Source organism: Mirounga leonina, unplaced genomic scaffold (genome assembly GCF_011800145.1).
Source record: "Mirounga leonina isolate KUSES-001 unplaced genomic scaffold, KU_Mleo_1.0 Mir_94, whole genome shotgun sequence".
In the NCBI taxonomy this organism is placed as follows: Eukaryota; Metazoa; Chordata; class Mammalia; order Carnivora; family Phocidae; genus Mirounga; species Mirounga leonina.
In genome coordinates, this window is record NW_023270855.1 from 16,360,327 (window position 1) to 16,379,453 (window position 19,127).

The following is a 19,127-nucleotide window of genomic DNA, read 5'->3' on the forward strand; positions in this document are numbered from 1 at the left end:
AAATAAAACCTTGGGCGCCTGGGTGGCTCAGTTGGTTGAGCGACTGCTTTCGGCTCAGGTCATGATCCTGGAGTCCCTGGATTGAGTCCCACATCGGGCTCCCTGCTCGGCAGGGAGTCTGTTTCTCCCTCTGATCCTCCCCCCTCTCATGTGCTCTCTCTCATTCTCTCTCTCTCAAATAAATAAATAAAATCTTAAAAAATATATATGTTAAAAGACATTCTTCACTCCCTTATAGATTTCCAGATGATTTAAATATTTCTATTCTAAATATATTTTAAATTAATAATAATAAAAGTAAATCATTTTGCGAAGCCAGATTGTAAACTTTGTCAAAAATACAGGATTTTTTCACGTCAACAAAAATAATGCAGGAACTATCCAGTCAAATGCAAAGTGGTTGACAACGATCTGCAGAGTTTGAGCAGTAAACTGCAGAATATTGGTGGTGGTGACTCAGTAGAGGCTTCAAATTAAGCAAAACTGATGAAGTCCAAGGAATTTTTTATTGGCAAATAATGATGATCCTTTTGTGCGAATCAAGATATACACAATACAGAGAGTCATACATATGCTCACATGTATTTGTCAGAAAACATATCCTCCAACCACTGTGTGATTGGTCTATTTTTCTCAGAATTACTATATAGTTACAAATGTAACTTGAATTTTGTTAAACACAAAATAAAATAATTATTATGATAAACTTTAGTTTTTGTCCTTTAAAAAAGCCTTGCCACTTACCACAAATTTAGGTTGACATTTTAGTAGAATGGCATATTCCTGCCAACAATTAACCTCAGATAACTGGTTTTCTTATTAGTTCATATTATGGAATACAAAACTATAAATAAAAATGAAGTTTTAGAAGAAAATTTATTCACATAGAAAGATCTTCACCAAGTCGGGTGAATTTCATAGTATATCCCTATCATCCAGATTTTTAAAATATATGTATAGTGCATATGTGAAGATAGTAAGAGTTATTATCTGTGAGTAGTAAGAATATTAATGCCTTTAATTTTATTCTTTCTGCTTATCTCTATTTTCCATTATTTTCCTACAAAAGCATGCATTACCTGTGTAATAAAAATTTCTAAGAAAATTTATTTACAAAGAGAAAAATAGAGGCTCTGATACTTGTCTACATTCATGATCCTTTGTTGTTTTTTATGACAGTGTATCTCTGAGATTCATGACAAATACATGCAAAGTAACCAACTAAAAAAAGCTTTTAACCTAAAGGATTCAGACAAAAAAAAAAATCAGTAAAGACTGAGTATATTTCCCATAGTTATATCAAAGTTCTTTATTTTGATTATGAAGACAAGTCAATTTTTAACATCAATAAAGATCTAAATCTGAGTCAGTCCGACATTTAATAATAATAATTGTAATAATATCACAACAAAAAACTACTGCATATTAAACAAAAACTATGTGCTCCGTATTATATGTGTGTACAACATGCACAGATAATTTCATTTGCTTTTCCTACAAGTAAAGGTAGCAGGGCTAGGATCTATTTCCAAGTTTCCTTGCCTCAAAAAGCTATGTACTGAATCACAAGGCAATACAGACTCCACAGCTATTATAAGATAATCCTCTGATAGCTTTAGTATTTGTGGTCTTATAAGCGTAGATGTCCATTTTAAGTGTCTAAATTAAGTGGGGGCAAAAAGGACAAATCCCACCCATCCCAACTATTCTGACTTTCCCCAGAAGAACTCAGTGATAACATTGAAGTATTTCTGGATAAGCTTTTTTCCCTAAATGGATGAATGGTATATCCTATAGAGATACAGAGGTATAGAGATATACCTTTCCAGTAGAAGTAATGCAGCAGAAGATGTCAGTTCTCTCTCTACCTGTGTGCCTTCTGATCCCTTAGCCACCCCAGATTCTGAAGTGCTATTACCCTGGACAGTTAGTATCTGTATCTCTTTGTTGACAACTACCGGCAAGCTGCTGTAGCTAACTTTACCTTCACAAAGAAAGAGGTGAAAGCAGCTAGGCACATACACACCGTGAGGGCAGCTCTTCTTAATCAACAACTGACTGGGTGGGGTGGTGCAAATAGTCCAGCTCCTTGCCGCTGATGGTGGGACACCTCTAGGGTGTGATCTGCACTCTCTCCAGAGCTCCCCTACAGGACTGAGGCAAATTTAAATTCTGTTGAATTTTGCATGATGCCATACTCTGCTTGGCTGCTCTCCGGTCCCTGTCCCACTTCTCCATTCTCTTACGGGTTGTTTGTAGGAACTCTTCTATCAAATCACTTGCAAAAAATTACCCTTTCAAGGTCTGCTTCTTGGAAAACCCATTCCTTAGAATTCCCAATATGCTCTGGCCCTTTTTCTACTTTAATTACAATATCAACTGTAAGGAACCCTTAAATAATTCTCAGTATGTTATGTTCATGGAGCCATTAGACAGACAGAAATGGTATTCTGTGGTATTAAACATCAGTGGAATACCAGAGCAAAACTGAGCAGTAGAATCCTTGTGGAAAGCCATGACTGTGGAATACAAGGTCTAAATTACACCAGAATAACAGCAAAAGGCAAGAAATGTTGAAAAGACACAAGGCTGAACAGAGACAGGTAAGTTTCTCAATTTAAAAAGAACACGCTCTAGATTTTTTTTTTCTTACCTCATTTGGTGTTGGAGTGGTAAGTCTTCTTCCATAAACCATTTAATTATGAAGAAGGTTATAAGACTCAGTGTACTGGCTTCTAACATAAGAACTTTCAATTTTGAAGAAGGGTATAAGAATTAGAGTACTGAATTCTCAATCTTCAGTGGACCCATGTTTGTTTGTTTTTTGTCTGTATTTTGATTTTCCTTTAAAAAAAAAAAACAATGCTTCCCATCTTTACCTCATCTGATTTGAATTGGGAAGACTACACCTCAGGCTTCAAGAGAGAGCACAAGATTCAGATCTTGCCATTTGAAGCAGGTACACTATAGTCACTGTGATTTGTCAACTATGGGAACCAAGGCAACCTGTAAGAAATAACTACACTCAATTCTGGGACTACATTTGGAAGAACTGTTGAAGGGAGAATCTTTCTTCACTGTGGTTTGCTCAGACAGTGTAATAGAAACTTGGAACTTCTAGGCAACAATTTTCCACCAAATGGAGTATCTTTGAAAGCCAAAGTTAACACAAAGGAAAGACACTTGGAATTCTTCACATGCCTAGACCAAGTCATGCCTGATGCCCACCACCCCCAATCTCTCTTGAACATTTCTGTAAGTCCATACATCCTTTTCTTTTTCTTTTTTGACTTAAGCTTGTTTGAGTTGTTTTCCCACTGCTTTCAAACCAATCCTCTCACCAAAAAAAGAGGACTTGACAAATAGTTCTGAATGTCTGGGTCTAAATGCTATCTATGTGATTGAATTTTACAATATGGTGGATTCCCTCTGGATATTACATTTTGTACTCCATATACTAGAATTTTCAGGGCAAATAAACTATCAAAAAAAAAATCACGCAAACATTTTGAAAGTTTAAAAAAAATAGAAGTCTTATCAAATGTATTTTGTGACTGCATTTGATGTTAAAATTACTAATAGGAGACAAATCAAGCAGTTTTATAAGAATTCACAGTTACTAATTAAATGTTGAGATTTTTTTTCAGATTTGTTATGTCACTGCTAAATATGAATGCATGATCCTCCTGATTATCACTGGTAATGTGATATATACAGACAGAATAAATGCAAAACACAGATTACATAAAAATGCATATGCATTTTAATGAAAACTTTCCATTTTGTCCTGAAACTTCTTATGAAGATACTAAATGAACTGCTTTAGATTTCACACCCTCCGTCTTTTCTGAAGGCATCCCAAATGGACAGTGGGTGGGAAGAACTGGAATCTACAAAAGATGAAATTATTTTAGTAATGAGCTTTAGTTTTTAAAGATTTTTATTTATTTATTTGAGAGAGAGCAAGTACATGAGTGGGGGGAGGGGCAGAGGGAGAGTATCTTCAAGCAGACTCCCTGCTGAGGGTGGAGCCTGATGTGGGGCTCCATCCTATGACCCATGAGATCATGACCTGAGCCAAAACCAAGAGTCAACAGGCTGATCCACCCAGGAGCCCCAATCAGCTTTAGTTTTTAAACGCAAGTTCATTTTTCTAAGGCATGTCATCCTATGTAAATAATAATTATAATTACAATAATAAAACTATCAGAATACTATTTATGCTTTACAGAGCAGGACATAGCTCTTATCAACTATATTTTGTTCCACCTTTATAAGCATGAATTTTCTCATTTATAGAACAGGGATTAATAATAGTACATAATTCACAGGATTATTGTGAGGATTAAATGATACAATCCATGTGCAAAATGCTGTCTAGCACCCATTAAATACTACCTTGGAGTGTTAATGATAAATTAATAAAATAATTTAAAATCATTATTATGTTATTGTTATTATTTCAAAAGCAAAAACCCTAGCTGATATTTATTTGTTTTCTGTTCTCTGTTAAGGACTCCATATGATTATGCGTTCAACATAAATTGATTTATGAATCATTTGTCAATTAAAATTAGATCTCTACACTGTGAATGAAATGGGTACACAAACATCCCCATATGTCTCTAGAAGTAAATTTCTTGCTTCTCCCTGCTTTACATATTGACTGCTAAGATGATATTACCCCTGATCATCGTGGTCATGCTCAGTTCCTCATCATGACAGCAGAGCTCTCTCAGGTGAGATACTACATGTTCTGCTGTGAGGTATCTTTGTTTTTCAACCTGGCTAATCATCTAGGACCATGGTGGTAGGGAGGAAAGGAATTATACAGAGTTCTCCGAAGAGAAAAGAAAAATCCTATGTAACACACCTGAGCATTTTTATGAATATTAGTAATCATTAATTGAGTGCTTACTATGTACCAGGCATTGTGACAGATGGCTTCCATACGTCATCTGAGTTAAATACTCAGCTGGCAGCTGTGAACAGTTCTAATTACCTTTTTGGAATGGTATTCACGTTTAGACAGGTAATTTCTGCTAAGTTATTACCTGCCAAGTCTCCTCCACTCAGAGTTCCAGTACAGGCTAATTTCTTGTGATTCACCTTCCAGTTCTTTGAGTTACCACCCATTCAATTATAAACACCAGTAGACTACTTCTACTGGGACTGCAGCATTCTTTTTAGGGTGTTCGGCCATGTTGATGATGATAGTGATGCAATATTTGCTGGCAGCTCATTCTAGTTTAAAATAAGTGGTCTATCGAAAATGCAGAGTTAATATATTAACACATGAAGAATGTCATGGAGCAAGGGGGATCTTCGAGGGTTCTTCAGAATGGAGATTATTGTTAAATCTCTTGAAAAATCTCTTGAAACTGTGCTGTTTTAGAAGGGAAGTCAAAATAAATGGTGCTATCATTAAAATAAATGGTCCTAACTGCAAATATCAGCCATTTCTGGCAACATTTTGCTTTTAGCTCCAATTCCTCCCTACACTCCCCCTTTTTCTGTCTTCCCAAATACAATGTAGAATAGAGCTTGGATATAAATCTCAATAAAGAAAACCAATCCAAAGCAACTTTCTTATTCAGTTTCCTCAGACCATAGGAGATGCGCTCAGGAGCCTTGCATTTCAAAAGGAGCTTTGCAAAAACCTTTTTCTGATTTTGTTACTATTTGTTAAATAAAGTTTTCCTGGAATGTGGGTCCTTACAGTTGTGAAATACTACCAGATAGTAACAGCAGTTTTCTCTCTTTTTCTTTGTTCCTCCACCCGCCCTGGTTTCATGCTTCTTAAATAAGCATTGCCATAAATAAGGACTTTTACTCGATTTTCTCTGGTCATTATGCTTTTATGGAGTGAGCATCCTATTAATTTTATCTGGAGACAGAGTATACATTTGTTAACCATCTGGCCTAGTTCCAACCTGAATTGGAAGTTAAATTAAAGCTCTTCACACTCTAGTAGAAACTGTGCTCCAATTCTATACTATTAGCCCATAAATAGAATTTTCATTACTAGTGCTATTTGAGAAAGCTTATATATCTCCCTTGGATTCCTTAAACCTCATTATCCACAGCTTAAATCCAGCCCATACTAAATTTTTAACTAGAAACTGCTACAGAGAACCAGTTTCCTAAGATGCTCATATTTGGGATTATTCTTAACTTGAACCTCATTTCAGAAAATCCTGTCAGTGGCCATTTTTAATCGAAGACAGTGAAGCAGAATAACAAAACCAGCAAAGAGTGCCTTTGTTAAATTTTGAGACTGTTCAGCTAGCTGCTTTCATTTCCCCAACTTGAAATATTCATACAAAGAGCTTGGAATGTAAGATTGTCCTATGGGGATACAATGTGGATACATTCATGAGTTCTGCAGAAGAGCAATCTCACTGTTATGGAAAAGGGAAAACATTTTTTTCTGAGTGATCTAAATGTAGTCATGATCCTGTTCTACTGGTCAGTATCTACACCAGGTTTCTCTCAGGGAAAAAACTTGCGTGCGCATGTATTAATCTGGTATATTTGTCACTACAGTTGCTGCAGCCAATTGAGAAGCTACAAATGGTTCAGTCATAATAGCAATGGTAGCAGAATGGTGCTTGTATGTAGGGTAAAAGGACACAGGCAGGTTTCTGTATGATTGAATGCAAATTGCCCAATTTCTCTGAGCCTCAGCTTTCTCTTTATAACTAGAGATAACGATGGGTTCAAAAAGGCAGTTCTTGAGAGGATCAAATAAGGAAATAGGGGTGAGAACCCATGGTGAAATAGAAAGTTTGAACCAAAAATAAGGTTTGCTAAATTTCCTTATTACCGTGATTATTATCACACAGGACAAGAAGACTCTATTATCTAAAGATTCCCTAAGAATGTTATTGCCATTTTCTACTCCTTTTAACTAAGGTAAAATAAGCACTAATTTGCACATGAACCATAAACTGGAGACCACCATTCCAAGGTGTAAATGACACTGCATTTAGCAGTTAATTAACAGCTTGTCCATAGTGTTTTATCAATACATAATATTAACCCTAAATAAATACCTCTCCGATCACATGAACATTACACTGCTCTAAAGTAAAGAAAATGATAATTTGGTTAAGGTATGTGAGGTTCTGGAGGTCTGTGTTCCATCAAATTTATAGGTCTTGACGTTAGCTCTGCTCATAACCATATGCTTTCAGATAAACAAGTAAAGGAAATATTACATATAGTATGCTAATATTTAATCATTCTATCATTAATATATCTAATATGTATTGAGCACTGTGTTAAGTGCCTCAGTAAAACCATGTAACAATACTATGAGACACAGGATTACTGTTATTGATATTTTGTAGATAAGGAGACTGGGTCTAGGAAGGGCTGGATAACATGCCCAATATCACACTGTGAACTTAAAACAAAAAAGTATTTGAACTAAAGTCTGTCTTTTCATAGAGAGTGAGCTCTAAACCATCATGCTTTGCTGCTCCTACATGAACTAATCAGATATAAAATGAGTTATCCTATTAGGATGTATTAGGATGTGCTGAGAAATATATTCTTCATCTAATGAACTAATGTGTTTTACAACTAGTGGATAGAGTTCATTTTGTCCAAGGTTCAGAAGATGAAAGGATAGAGTTGCTTTATCTTGTTTTTTAACATACTGAGATGCCTCCAGATTCTGATAAAGGATCTAGAGATGGGTTTCAAGGTCAGCTGGAAAAAAGGAAGCAAGTAACTTATTTTCCTTCAGCTCAGTATTACCTTGGATTTGAAATCTCTCTCATACAATTGCCAATTATTTAAAAAGTAAGAAATGTAGGTCTCCTGAGAAAGGTGATGATAGACTGGGACGGGAAGGATGACGAGTTGCTTCCAGAAGCATATATATTCTTCTTGGATGATTTTTAGAGCCTTTAAATTAGTTTAATTTTAGAAACAGCACTGTTAAACTCCAATTTATGGTTTTGGAAAAAAAATGAAAGGAATGTTTGACACTGGATTCAGAGTATGCATGTAAAATCAAAGAGGCCCAATTTGTAGGCTGGGTCCCTGATCTGTGAAAGTGGCCCCTTTACAAGCATTCTTGAAGAGAATTTGGCAACACATTTCAGAAAATGTAGCTTTTTAGATTCCTTTTACCCAATAATTCCAACTTTCTAAAAATATACTGAGGAAGTTCTCATGGGCATGGGTAAAATCAGCCACAAGAGTATACATTACATCATCATTCATGGCGACAAAAAATGGAAACAAAATAAAGGGAAAATAAGTAGGAGGCCAGCTGAAAACATACATTCAAATGTCTCCCTGTCATCACAAATGAAGGTAAAGAAGACTGTTTAAGGAACAGCAGATACATTCACCGTTTATGGTTTTAAGATTTTTAAAAAACATTTTACAAAATAATATATAGAAACAATGTGAACAGCACAACAAATTATAGTAGTACTGGATTATAACCCAAAGTATAAAATAAATATCCACTAATCAATACTGATATAAATAAATGAATAAATGGGGAGGGGCAAATGACAAATCTCTCCTGCAGAGAAATGCCAAATAAATTATAAGGATTCAGTACCTTAAAGGAGGTGAAGCATAACTCCCTTCATTAAGTGAAGAGGGTGCATATTAATCTCCTTCCAAAGAATCAATATGGAAAGAGAGAAAAATCAGTAATTTTACAGAGGAGCATCTTGACAAAAAGTACTTCAGCCGAGTGATGAAGGGCCAACATCAGGAGTCATAAATCATTTTGATAGAGTAGTAACCTTGATATAATGTGGTGAAATGGCACTTTGCCTTTGTGTACTTCTTCCCCCAAACCCATAACCTCAATCTAAATATGAGGAAAATATTAGAAAAATTCCAACAGAGGGCGATCCTACAATGACATTGACCAGCACTCCTCAAAACTGTCAAGGTCATTGTAAACAAGGAAAATTGAAAACACTGTTACAGGCAAGAAGAGCCTAGATGGGATCCTGGAATAAATAAATAATAAAAAATAAAATAAGGACGTTAGACAAAAACCAAGGAAATTTGAAGTATGGACTCTAGTAAAAACATTGGTTCATTAATTGAAACAAATGTACCATCTTGGAGCACCTGGGTGGCTCAGTCGTTAAGCGTCTGCCTTCGGCTCAGGTCATGATCCCAGGGTCCTGGGATTGAGCCCTGCATCGGGCTCCCTGCTCAGCAGGAAGCCTACTTCTCCCTCTCCCACACCCCCTGCTTGTGTTCCCTATCTCACTGTGTCTCTCTCTGTCAAATAAATAAATAAAGTCTTAAAAAAAAATGTACCACCTTAATGTAAAATGTTAGTAATAGGGGAATATATGTGGGGTTATATGGGATTTCACTGTTCTATCTGCTTATTTTTTCTGTTCTAAAACTGTTATTAAAAAGTCTATTAATTAAAAGAAAGTATTGGTGAAAGGAGAAAAAGAGAAGCAAGACTCTCCTATTTCTCAGAGATACAAAGGACCCCTTAAATAATAGCCTAGAATTAGCTCTGCCAAAGGAATTGAGAGTGACCCCTTCTAATCTCAATTTAACAAAGGGCAGCCTGAGGAAAAGATAATCAGTAAATCTCCCAGAGTGAGTATCCTTGAATCTTCCTTCACAGAAAGTTTGTAAGGAAAGAGTAGATCCCAAGAAAAATGTGTTATCACGTGTTGTTGCATCCATCCTATTTTCAGTAGCCTGCAAACTCCCCAAGGCCTGTATATAATCTTTATTTCCCCAGCGCCTAGTTTGGTGTCTGCCGCTTGGAGAATTCCTTCTGACTGGCTGACTAAATAAGTGAAGGAATAAAGGAATTAATGATTGAATGAGGTATTCTAAGCATATTTGCTGAGTTAATAAATACTTGTGCTCAATTTGCCAAATGAGTGAGTGAGGGGATGACAGTAATCCTTATACACATTATTAACCACAGAATTTTGAAATAGTAAATCCATTATTCTGAGCAAGTCCTTGAGGATTGTGTTAGCACAAAAATATAACACAGAGATCCCTTGTCCCCTTCCTTTGTGTTCCTTTTTACCTCCTCAGTTAAAGCAGTGCTGACAATGACCATAATTAAAAAAATTGTTAATATTTATTGATTGTCTTTTACGGGCCAGATACTTTGGTAGGTAAGTAGGTAAGTTTAATAGTATTTCCAGTCCTTACAACAATTCTACTCTATGTATCTATGTAACTATCTACCTATCTATCATCCATCACCTATCAAATTTTGCCTTTGTTTTACAGATAAGTAGCCCAGCTATTGACAGAAAAATTTAACATTTAAATACTGATCTTTTTGAATTCAAGGTCTATGCTCTTTCCAGAACACAATGTTGCCTTGAAATGTTAGTGAATTCACTAGTAAGTCATTCAGTCCTAGGGGGAGTGCATGTGTATGTGTGTTTGTTGAGGATTAATGTTTTCAATTTCTCAACGATTGGTTTGAATATTTGTCAGTTCTCAGATTTGCATGCACGGTCAACAGAGGGGGGTATTCTATGGAGTTTACCTTAGAATTTACCAGTTTATGCCAAGCAACACAGTATCCTGATAACACATAAAACAATTAGCAAGCACCTAAAGATTACGTTCCAGTGTGGGGCAAATGGGAAAAAAACTATACATAGAAAAATATTCTGCTATCCAGATACTCAATTCAATGAGAAAAAAAAAAAAAGCCAAATTACTTACAAGACATCCAAATATGAAAAGTTTAAGATACCTCTTTGATTTCGTTTAAAGCTAATGGTCAAAGGCCTAAAAGATCTGAATGCATTTGGTTTGATTTGAAAATACTATTGTTGTCCTGCGATACCACAGTGACCTTTTTTGTGGCATAATCTGAAATGATGTCCATATGTGTAAGAAAAAAAAAAGTGAATATTAGATAGCTTCTCTTCATCTGAGAGTTCTGCAAGACCTAAAAACATCTTGGTGAAACTTCACATTTATTGCTTGAAATTAATAGCCAAGCTAGGTACCTTTTCCTTCATAAATTAGAAAAAAATAAATAAGATATATGTGAGTACATACAGTCCTGTATGAAGGCTCCTGAACACATAGAACATTCAGTGCTGCTACGAATTTTATTGACATTTCTGAGCACTAAGAGCAAAATTACTAAATTATGAAAAAAGAAGAAGAAGGAAAATATGTGTGGTTGTTTATAAGAGCAGTAGAAGAGTTATGAGGGATCTCAGTTTAATTTCTTCACTAAGAGCAAAGGCCTATATTTTTCTAACAGGAGACACGAAGATCTATCAGTCAGTCACACTACATTTGCAAAGCACCTATACACAGGGTTTCTCAGGGTGTTTTACAATACACTTAATTTGCAGCTTAGATAATTAAGAGTCTGCCATGTTAAACAAATGAGAAAAGCCGAGAGTTGAAAGCTGTGATCATGTCAGCTCTGAAACCCCAACACAGAAAGTGAGTTTCATATCCCCAAAGTCATAGCAATTAAGGTTCAAGCGGGTATCTGAAGTTTTGTCTTCATTATTCTATACTCAGGCTAGTTTATGGTGGTCTAAGATGGTTAAATTCTGTGAGTAAACATTCCAGTCAGCTTTCCCTGCACTTCACTCTCTAGACTCCTTGCCTGCCTAATGTAGCAGCCGACCACGTGAGTTGCTGTGACTGAAACTATGCTTTCTGTTCTGTCTCTAATCATCTATCCCAGATTTTTGTAAATGGTAGATATTGCCATCATCTCATACAAAGCTGTGAGGGGTATGGTCCTCAATGGCCCTGATCGGTTTTTGGAAACACTTATTGCTTCTCATTAAAAAAAACGCCTGGATTTTAAAAAGGTTAACTTTTGAATTTTTTTAGATTTTTAATATGTAAAGATAAAACTTACTGTTGCTGAATTGTTAGTAATTACAGAGACTCTAAATGGGAAAGATGTCTATAATTCTATTCCCCAGATAAAATCTTTTAAACATTTTACTGAAAATTTTCAAGCCTTTTTTTAGGAAAACTTTTATAGAATTGGGGCTAACTGCCTCTACACACAGGGAATGAATTCATATATTAAAAGATAATTTTTTTTGAAGATTTTATTTATTTATTTGACAGATAGAGACATAGCGAGAAGGAACACAAGCAGGGGAGTGGGAGAGGGAGAAGCAGGCTTCCCGCCAAGCAGGGAGCCCGATGTGGGGCTCAATCCCAGGACCCTGGGACCATGACCCAAGCTGAAGGCATACGCTTAATGACTGAGCCACCCAGGCACCCCTAAAAGATAATTTGATGTAAATATCAAATGGCTATGAGTGTGAATTTTGAAGTCAGAATCAGTGAGATTTAAATTTGAATTCCACATTTACAATTTATGTTGATTTAGTCAGTTAATTTCTCTAAACTTTACTGTATCCACCTTCAAAATTAGCATTAATAATAATACCTGGCTTCTAACTGTGTTCAAATCACTGGGACTACACTTACCCTCCTGTTGGCAACAAATGAAAAACTGGACAATTACATGGGAAACAAACCTGATTCCAGAAATACAACAATGCATGGCATAAAACTGTGATCCCTGAAGGAGGGAAAATACATGAAGCAAGACTTTGGTATCCTGGCTTTCTATATACAGGTGGCACTTTCCAGAGGAGAGAATAAGGAAGGTGAATCTATATAGGACATTAATGTTTCACTGAGTTGAGGAGACACACAAGGCTAAGTGACTGGGAGTGCAGAGCAGAGTATCAGAGAGGATGAAATTATGAAAAGGAAGTGCATAAGTGTCACATGAGAGTGGACATAGAATAATCTTCTGAGCTAAACAGGGCTATAAGACTGTTGAGTTCCTCTGAGCTATTAGAAAAGAGATTTTGTAAACATTTGGAGCTTCAATAGGGGGATGCATCTCACTAGTTAACTAGCCTTAGACTAAAGTCTACTCTATATTTAGTCTACAGAAGCTTAATAATAAGCCATAGAAAGATCAAGCAGATTTATAGTAACTTAAATCCTGTCAATAAAATCCAATATTTTAAATAAATATACCACAACCTGGCATATAACAATGTAACATCCGTTATGTTTAAAATTCAATCTAAAATTACCAGATAATCTAAAAAGCATAAAAATGAGAATCAGGACTAGGAGAAAAAGAAGTCAACAGAAACAGATTCATAAATTACAAAGGTGATAGAATTAGCAAGCAAGGACTTTCATATCATCAACAGGGATCCTGCATAATAGCAGGGGATTATAGCTGAAGAACCATAGACTCAAACTCTACACGAGAAAGGATCTCTAGGGAAACCCAAAGACAACAGGGGAGACACAAAGACAATAGAGAAAATGTTAGCCTCTGACATCACAGCTACAGTAAACAAAAGCGGCAAACAGTAAACACAACTTCGCTCCTTGCTAGATGAACATAAAACCTCACACATAAATCTAGTAACCTCAACTCCTTTTAACTGATAAACCTCATCTATGGATTCAACAACAACAACAATACAAAGCATGTTAATAAGCAGTCTGCAGAGACAAAGCAAGCATTGAAACCACACTCACATAAGGCAAATATTCTGGGATTACCAGACTGGAAATCTAAACTACTATGATTAATGTGCTAAGGACTCTAATGGAAAACAAAAACAAAAACAAAACAAAACAAAAAACCCAGAAAACATACGAAAACACATGATTAATGTAAGCAGATAAAAAGAAGTTGTAAGAAATGATCAAAAGGGAACGCTAGAAATAAAACCATTGTAATACAAATGAGAATTCCTTGATAGGCTTACCAGTGGACTGAACACGGCTGAGGAAAGAATAAGTGAACTAGAAGAAATATCAGTAGAAGCTTCCCAACTAACATGCAAAGAGAAAAGAAAAAAAAAAAAAGAATGAAAACCAACCAAACAAACAAAATCACAAACCCAGAATATCCAAGAACTATAGGAAACTATAAATGGTGCAACAGGTGTCTATTAGAAATACCAGAAGGAGAACAAAGGAAAAAATGAATAGAGGAAATAGTGGAAGTAATGATGGTTGGGAAGTTTCCAAAATTAATTACAACTACCAAATCATAAGAGAACACCAGGCATGATGCAAGTGCCAAAAAAAGCTACACATTCAAGAGAAGGAATATTCCACAGGAAAAAGTGGGATATTACCTATATTACCTAATTATGCAAGTATGTATGTGCTGCATTCCACAAACATTTAATGAAAACCAGTCAGTATTTTAGGAACTGTCTTAGGTCCTGAAAATGAAAAACTTAAGAATAAGATGTAGCACTGACCTATCTTTTTTTTTTCTCCCTTATATCCACCTATTCACCTACTGATTTCTATCTTCCCTTCCTCCCTCCCTCTTTTCCTCCTTCCCTTTCTCTATTTATCTCTTATTAAAATATATAAACCCTTGCTTAATGAATATATAGTTTATAGCATAAAAAGTATTCATTAGTTATTTAACAAGAGTGTTTAGAAACATTGTTAATAAGAAAGAGAACTTTGATTTCATTCCTCTTTGCTCAGTTTTGTGTTTATCGAATATCTTACAAAGAAGTGTGGCACCTCAGAAAGGGAACAAGGAGATTTAAATTGATTTATACAAGTAGTTCCTATATTTGGAAAAAAAATTACTAAGCCCAAATGCAGCATGGCAATATAATCATGAAGAGATATTGGAGAATATGATCCATAATTATCTTTTAGTAGAATTTATAAAAACACTTTAGTAGAGTTTATAAAAACACTGCAAATATAGGTTTATAATTTATAAAGCAAGAGGTTTGATTTTTAACACTTTCAGATTATTTTATGTCTATCATATAATTAATTTTGGAGAGAATGTGTTGTTTTTTATGTTTATTAATTGTGCAAATTTAAAAAGTTGGTATAGTATTTGGTAAGCATCAAATTTTATAATGGACTAAAAAAGCATTTTCAGTATGTTTGCAGTATTTCAAATGCAATGCAATTTGTTCTCTAAAAACCGCTGGCAAGCATATATAAAAACTCTTTTTGTTAGTAGCTCACAAATGTATAATATTCTCCAAAGTACACAAAACATTTTCACATACATTTTGTCCATCTGAAGAAATGAGAAATGTATCTCCACTGCAATTACACAAAATATGTGTTTCTTACACAGGATATTTTAACACTATCACTTTGACCCAGTGGATACTTTGGACTTTCCATTTTAACTATAAGGAATTTCAATCCCATATTAATGACATAATTTAATAAACATAATCTCAACATTGACTGATTTTATCACATAAAATCTTATGGAGTATGTTCCATTAAATCAATTGTTTCCTTGGCAATTTTCTGTGAAGTAATTCTCATCATTTTTCATTTTTCTTCATTTTATTTCATGTGCAACAAATCTTTTATGTATAAACTTAACAATGTATAATTTATCCATCAGTTTTTTTGGACATACCCATGAGATTTAACGTTTCAAGAGTTTTTTTTTTTTTAACTATTATTTTTCCAACTCAAATTTTCCTGAGTCAAATATTGCTAGTACAAATTATTTCAGAAGCTTAGGTACTCCCACATGTTTTTAAAATAATAAATTTTACCATATGCAGTTTTACCAGTTGTCAGGTTTTAATGTGTTGATTGTTTCCATCTAAAAGAGATGATTTCATTTATTTTTAAATCATTCCATGTGAGAATTTTCAACAATTTTCCTCATATATTCTAAGGCTTTTTGGTTCCCCTGTTTGGATTATCAATCCTCTCCTTCCATTTACTTTCAATGAATTCTTACAGCATGTACCCATCAAGAGTGAAGTCAAATGGTGAACTCTAAGTGGGATGGTCAACATTTCCTGACTCTACCTTTTTCCTTTCCTCCACTCCTCCATCTCATAGCAAGCTGAACTGAAAATGGAGTGTGGATCTTTAGCAGTATTTTGAGTGGCATATCCCTCTCAAAAATGCAGGCCAAGTTATAACTTATCACCCACTGTTTTAATGCACGGCATGTGTGTGGGTATGGGTATGGGTGTGTGTGGTGAGAGGAGAAGACAGAGACAGGGAGACAGAGAGAGTGAGCGAAGGACAAAGAGAGAGAAGGGAATGTGGCAAAGACTTATACTTAGTTGGTTCAGATGAAGGACATATATAATTGACATAATTGTCCAGGTATTTCTCTTTCAACATTTCTGTAGGTTTGAATTTTTAAGAAATAAAACATAAATGTAAATAAAATTAGGAAATCTGATATGTGAGCAATTCAAAGCCTATAACAATCAACCAAGTTTTCTCCTTGTCCCCTCCTCTTTTCTACTCCAGAACTGACCCTCTTTGTTGCTCTCTCTTATACTGCCATCAGTAGGAGACAGAGAGAAAAGGAATGAACTGTAGAGATGAGAATTTGTAGACCCTCTGAGATACCTATTTCCAGTTCCATCATCCCCACTAACTCAAACACTGGTTAGACAAAAAGATAAATAGAATTTGCATTTTGGGTTCAGAATAATTCAACGTTCATTGCCTAAATGCCACGCTCAGTGCTAAGTGTTTTTTACATGTATTAACCACTCCATACTTCAAAATAAACATAAAAGGCAGGTATCATTATAACTCCTGTTGGATGAGTATACAGAAATTCATAGAGGTTAAGAAGCATGTTTGCTATTAGACAACTCTTGAGACTATTGTGAATTGAATCTGTCTTCACTGGTTTCACGAGCAGTTAGCTTAATCATTTATTTAAAAGTTTCTAAGTTCAGAACTTAAAATCAGGTGAGACTAGTTTTGAATTGAAATTGAACAGGTTACTTATTCAGTCTGAGCCTCACTATTCTCATATATAATGAAAATATGATATACCCTGAATAATTATAAGGATTATACGTAGATAGAATATATATATGTAAAATCTAACCTCTTACTTATAAATGTTTAACAAATGAAATTTATTTATGTGAGATTCTTGAGAACAAGGCTCAATAATTTTCAGTTATTTATTATGTAAGAGTATTTTTTCAATTACAGGAATCCATATTTCCTGATGCCAAATATGATAGAATCATCTATAAATATTCTTTTCAGATGTTATCTTTCATTGGTCTTTTTAAGCAAATTGTCTAATTCTCAAAGTATTTTGCTGACATTTTATGTTTTTTTATAAACTTTAATTTCGGAGAAAGCTTGAAAATAGTGAAAGTTCATCATATCTTAAAAGGCTGTGACAGAAAGTCCCCATTTGTCACTTTCTTAAGCATGATTTAATCAGTCAGTAATTATTTATTGGACAAATACTACGGAACCAATACTGTATACAAATAAAATATGGTCTCTTAAATACCTGAAAAATGAATAACTCGAGAATTTAATTTAAAGATCTACAAAATTTCATATATAGAAAGAAACTTAAAAGAGATTTAGTAACCAGCATTATTTGGATTGCTCAGTATATTTGAGAAAGGGACAGGCGGGGCTAGGTAGGGAGAGATAAGTAGGGGGCTACATGATCAGGTTCACAGAAATCCCCAAAATGTGGAGGTGTAAGGAACCAGAGAAAAGGGAACACACCCTACCACCCTGCCCTCATGGGGGGTGGGGAAGGGAGAAAGGGCCTTTTTTATGACAGTCACCTGTGACCAACAAAAAATAAATAGGCCCTGAAAAGAAGTAAGCCATTAAAGATGCTACAGCTAGTCCTGCTTACACAAAGGTGCTGTCAGTAGAGAAATTAAAAAGATTTAAGTTCCCTGGTTAGCTTTCAATATGAGACCAACCCTAAAAGCCCTCAGTGGCAACCCTGTTGGGACCCCCCCCACACACACACTCCTGAGAGCTTTTTCTTTTTTTTTTTTTATGTATCCTTGCTTAATAAAACTCTCGCTTTACTCATGCTCCTTTGTGAGATTCATTCTTCGACTACTTGAGACAAGAACCAAGCTCTTCCCCTTCATATTTACTTAATAACAAAATGGAAACTTTTAAAAATGTTTTTGATGTTTTGGAACATAAATTACTTTTTCTAAATGTGATGACCACTTTGGGAAGAGACTGTATTTAGAGGTAAACCCTCAAATTTGATAGGGTCAAGTCTCTTACTATTCAAAATATGTTTTATAGAAAATAAGAATCATCATTACCTGGAGGCATGTTAGAAATGGAGAAATCAAGCCTCACCACACACCTACAGAATCCCAATTTAACCATGTCCCCAGGTAATTCATTTGCATACTGTTTAAAAACAGCAGATCTAGTCTATCTATCCCTTTGTTACTTGGGTACTAGTATTTAGAGGCATAAAAATGAAGTCTGAATATCACCAAAAGGCAAAGAGATGTCTGGATATTCTATGCAAAAATGCAAATATTTGGCCCACTTAAAAGCATTCCAAACCTGTTGGCTGATAAACACTTATCTGAGTAGAACAAAGTGCCTCCACTTCCAGGGCAGGTTTTGCTCAATTCTAATGACCCACTATGAACAATGGCCTTATTTAGTCTTATTTTGGAAACCTGCAGTGCAGGTTTTTTTCATTTATAAGAATTGCTGATTAATTAAGCAAGAAGACACTCCAGGCAATATATTTCTGGATGTAGGATAAGATGGAGTGAAGGATATGTTGCAGATTTAGTGACTTGTTCACCATCTTATACAAGTACACATATTCCTCTGCAAGATGCTGCCCAAATGGGACTCATTATGCTCAAACTACAGGAAATATCAGCACATTTAGGGGAGAATTGCAGTCCCAATCATTTTCAGAGTATTAGGCATGTTTGTTTAAAATTCCAATCAGAAAGTTCCACTTTTGCCCAGCATTTGAAATCTATTTGGTAATTTACCTTAGAGCAATGTTTGAATAACAAAAAGGTTTAAAAAAATTAAACAACCAGAAACAAAACAAAACAAAACAAAAAACCTTACTTTCCAAGGGCAAAGCATTCCAGTTTTACAGATGAATCCTTTGCAGCTTGTATAGTTTCAGGAAAACGCACTTCAATCTTTGGTTCATATTCCCCCATCACACCTGTTAAATATCAAAAGAGCTAGCAGCATTTCTGGAGAATAGAGGTTTTCTGTGAAGTAAATGCTTCATTAACCAAAATCTGATTATTTTGTCCTTCAATCAAAAACATTTTCATATACTTTAAAGA

General features: G+C 35.0%; 1 protein-coding gene across 1 annotated transcript in view; it reads right to left on the reverse strand.

Moving 5' to 3' along the window:
• The window catches only part of CNTN6 (contactin 6), a 586,479-nt gene that overhangs the window by 79,375 nt on the left and 487,977 nt on the right, over positions 1-19,127 (reverse strand). Inside the window, 1 exon segment of the mRNA XM_034996895.1 lies at positions 18,898-19,000. Within this exon segment, the coding sequence (XP_034852786.1) occupies positions 18,898-19,000 (103 nt within the window).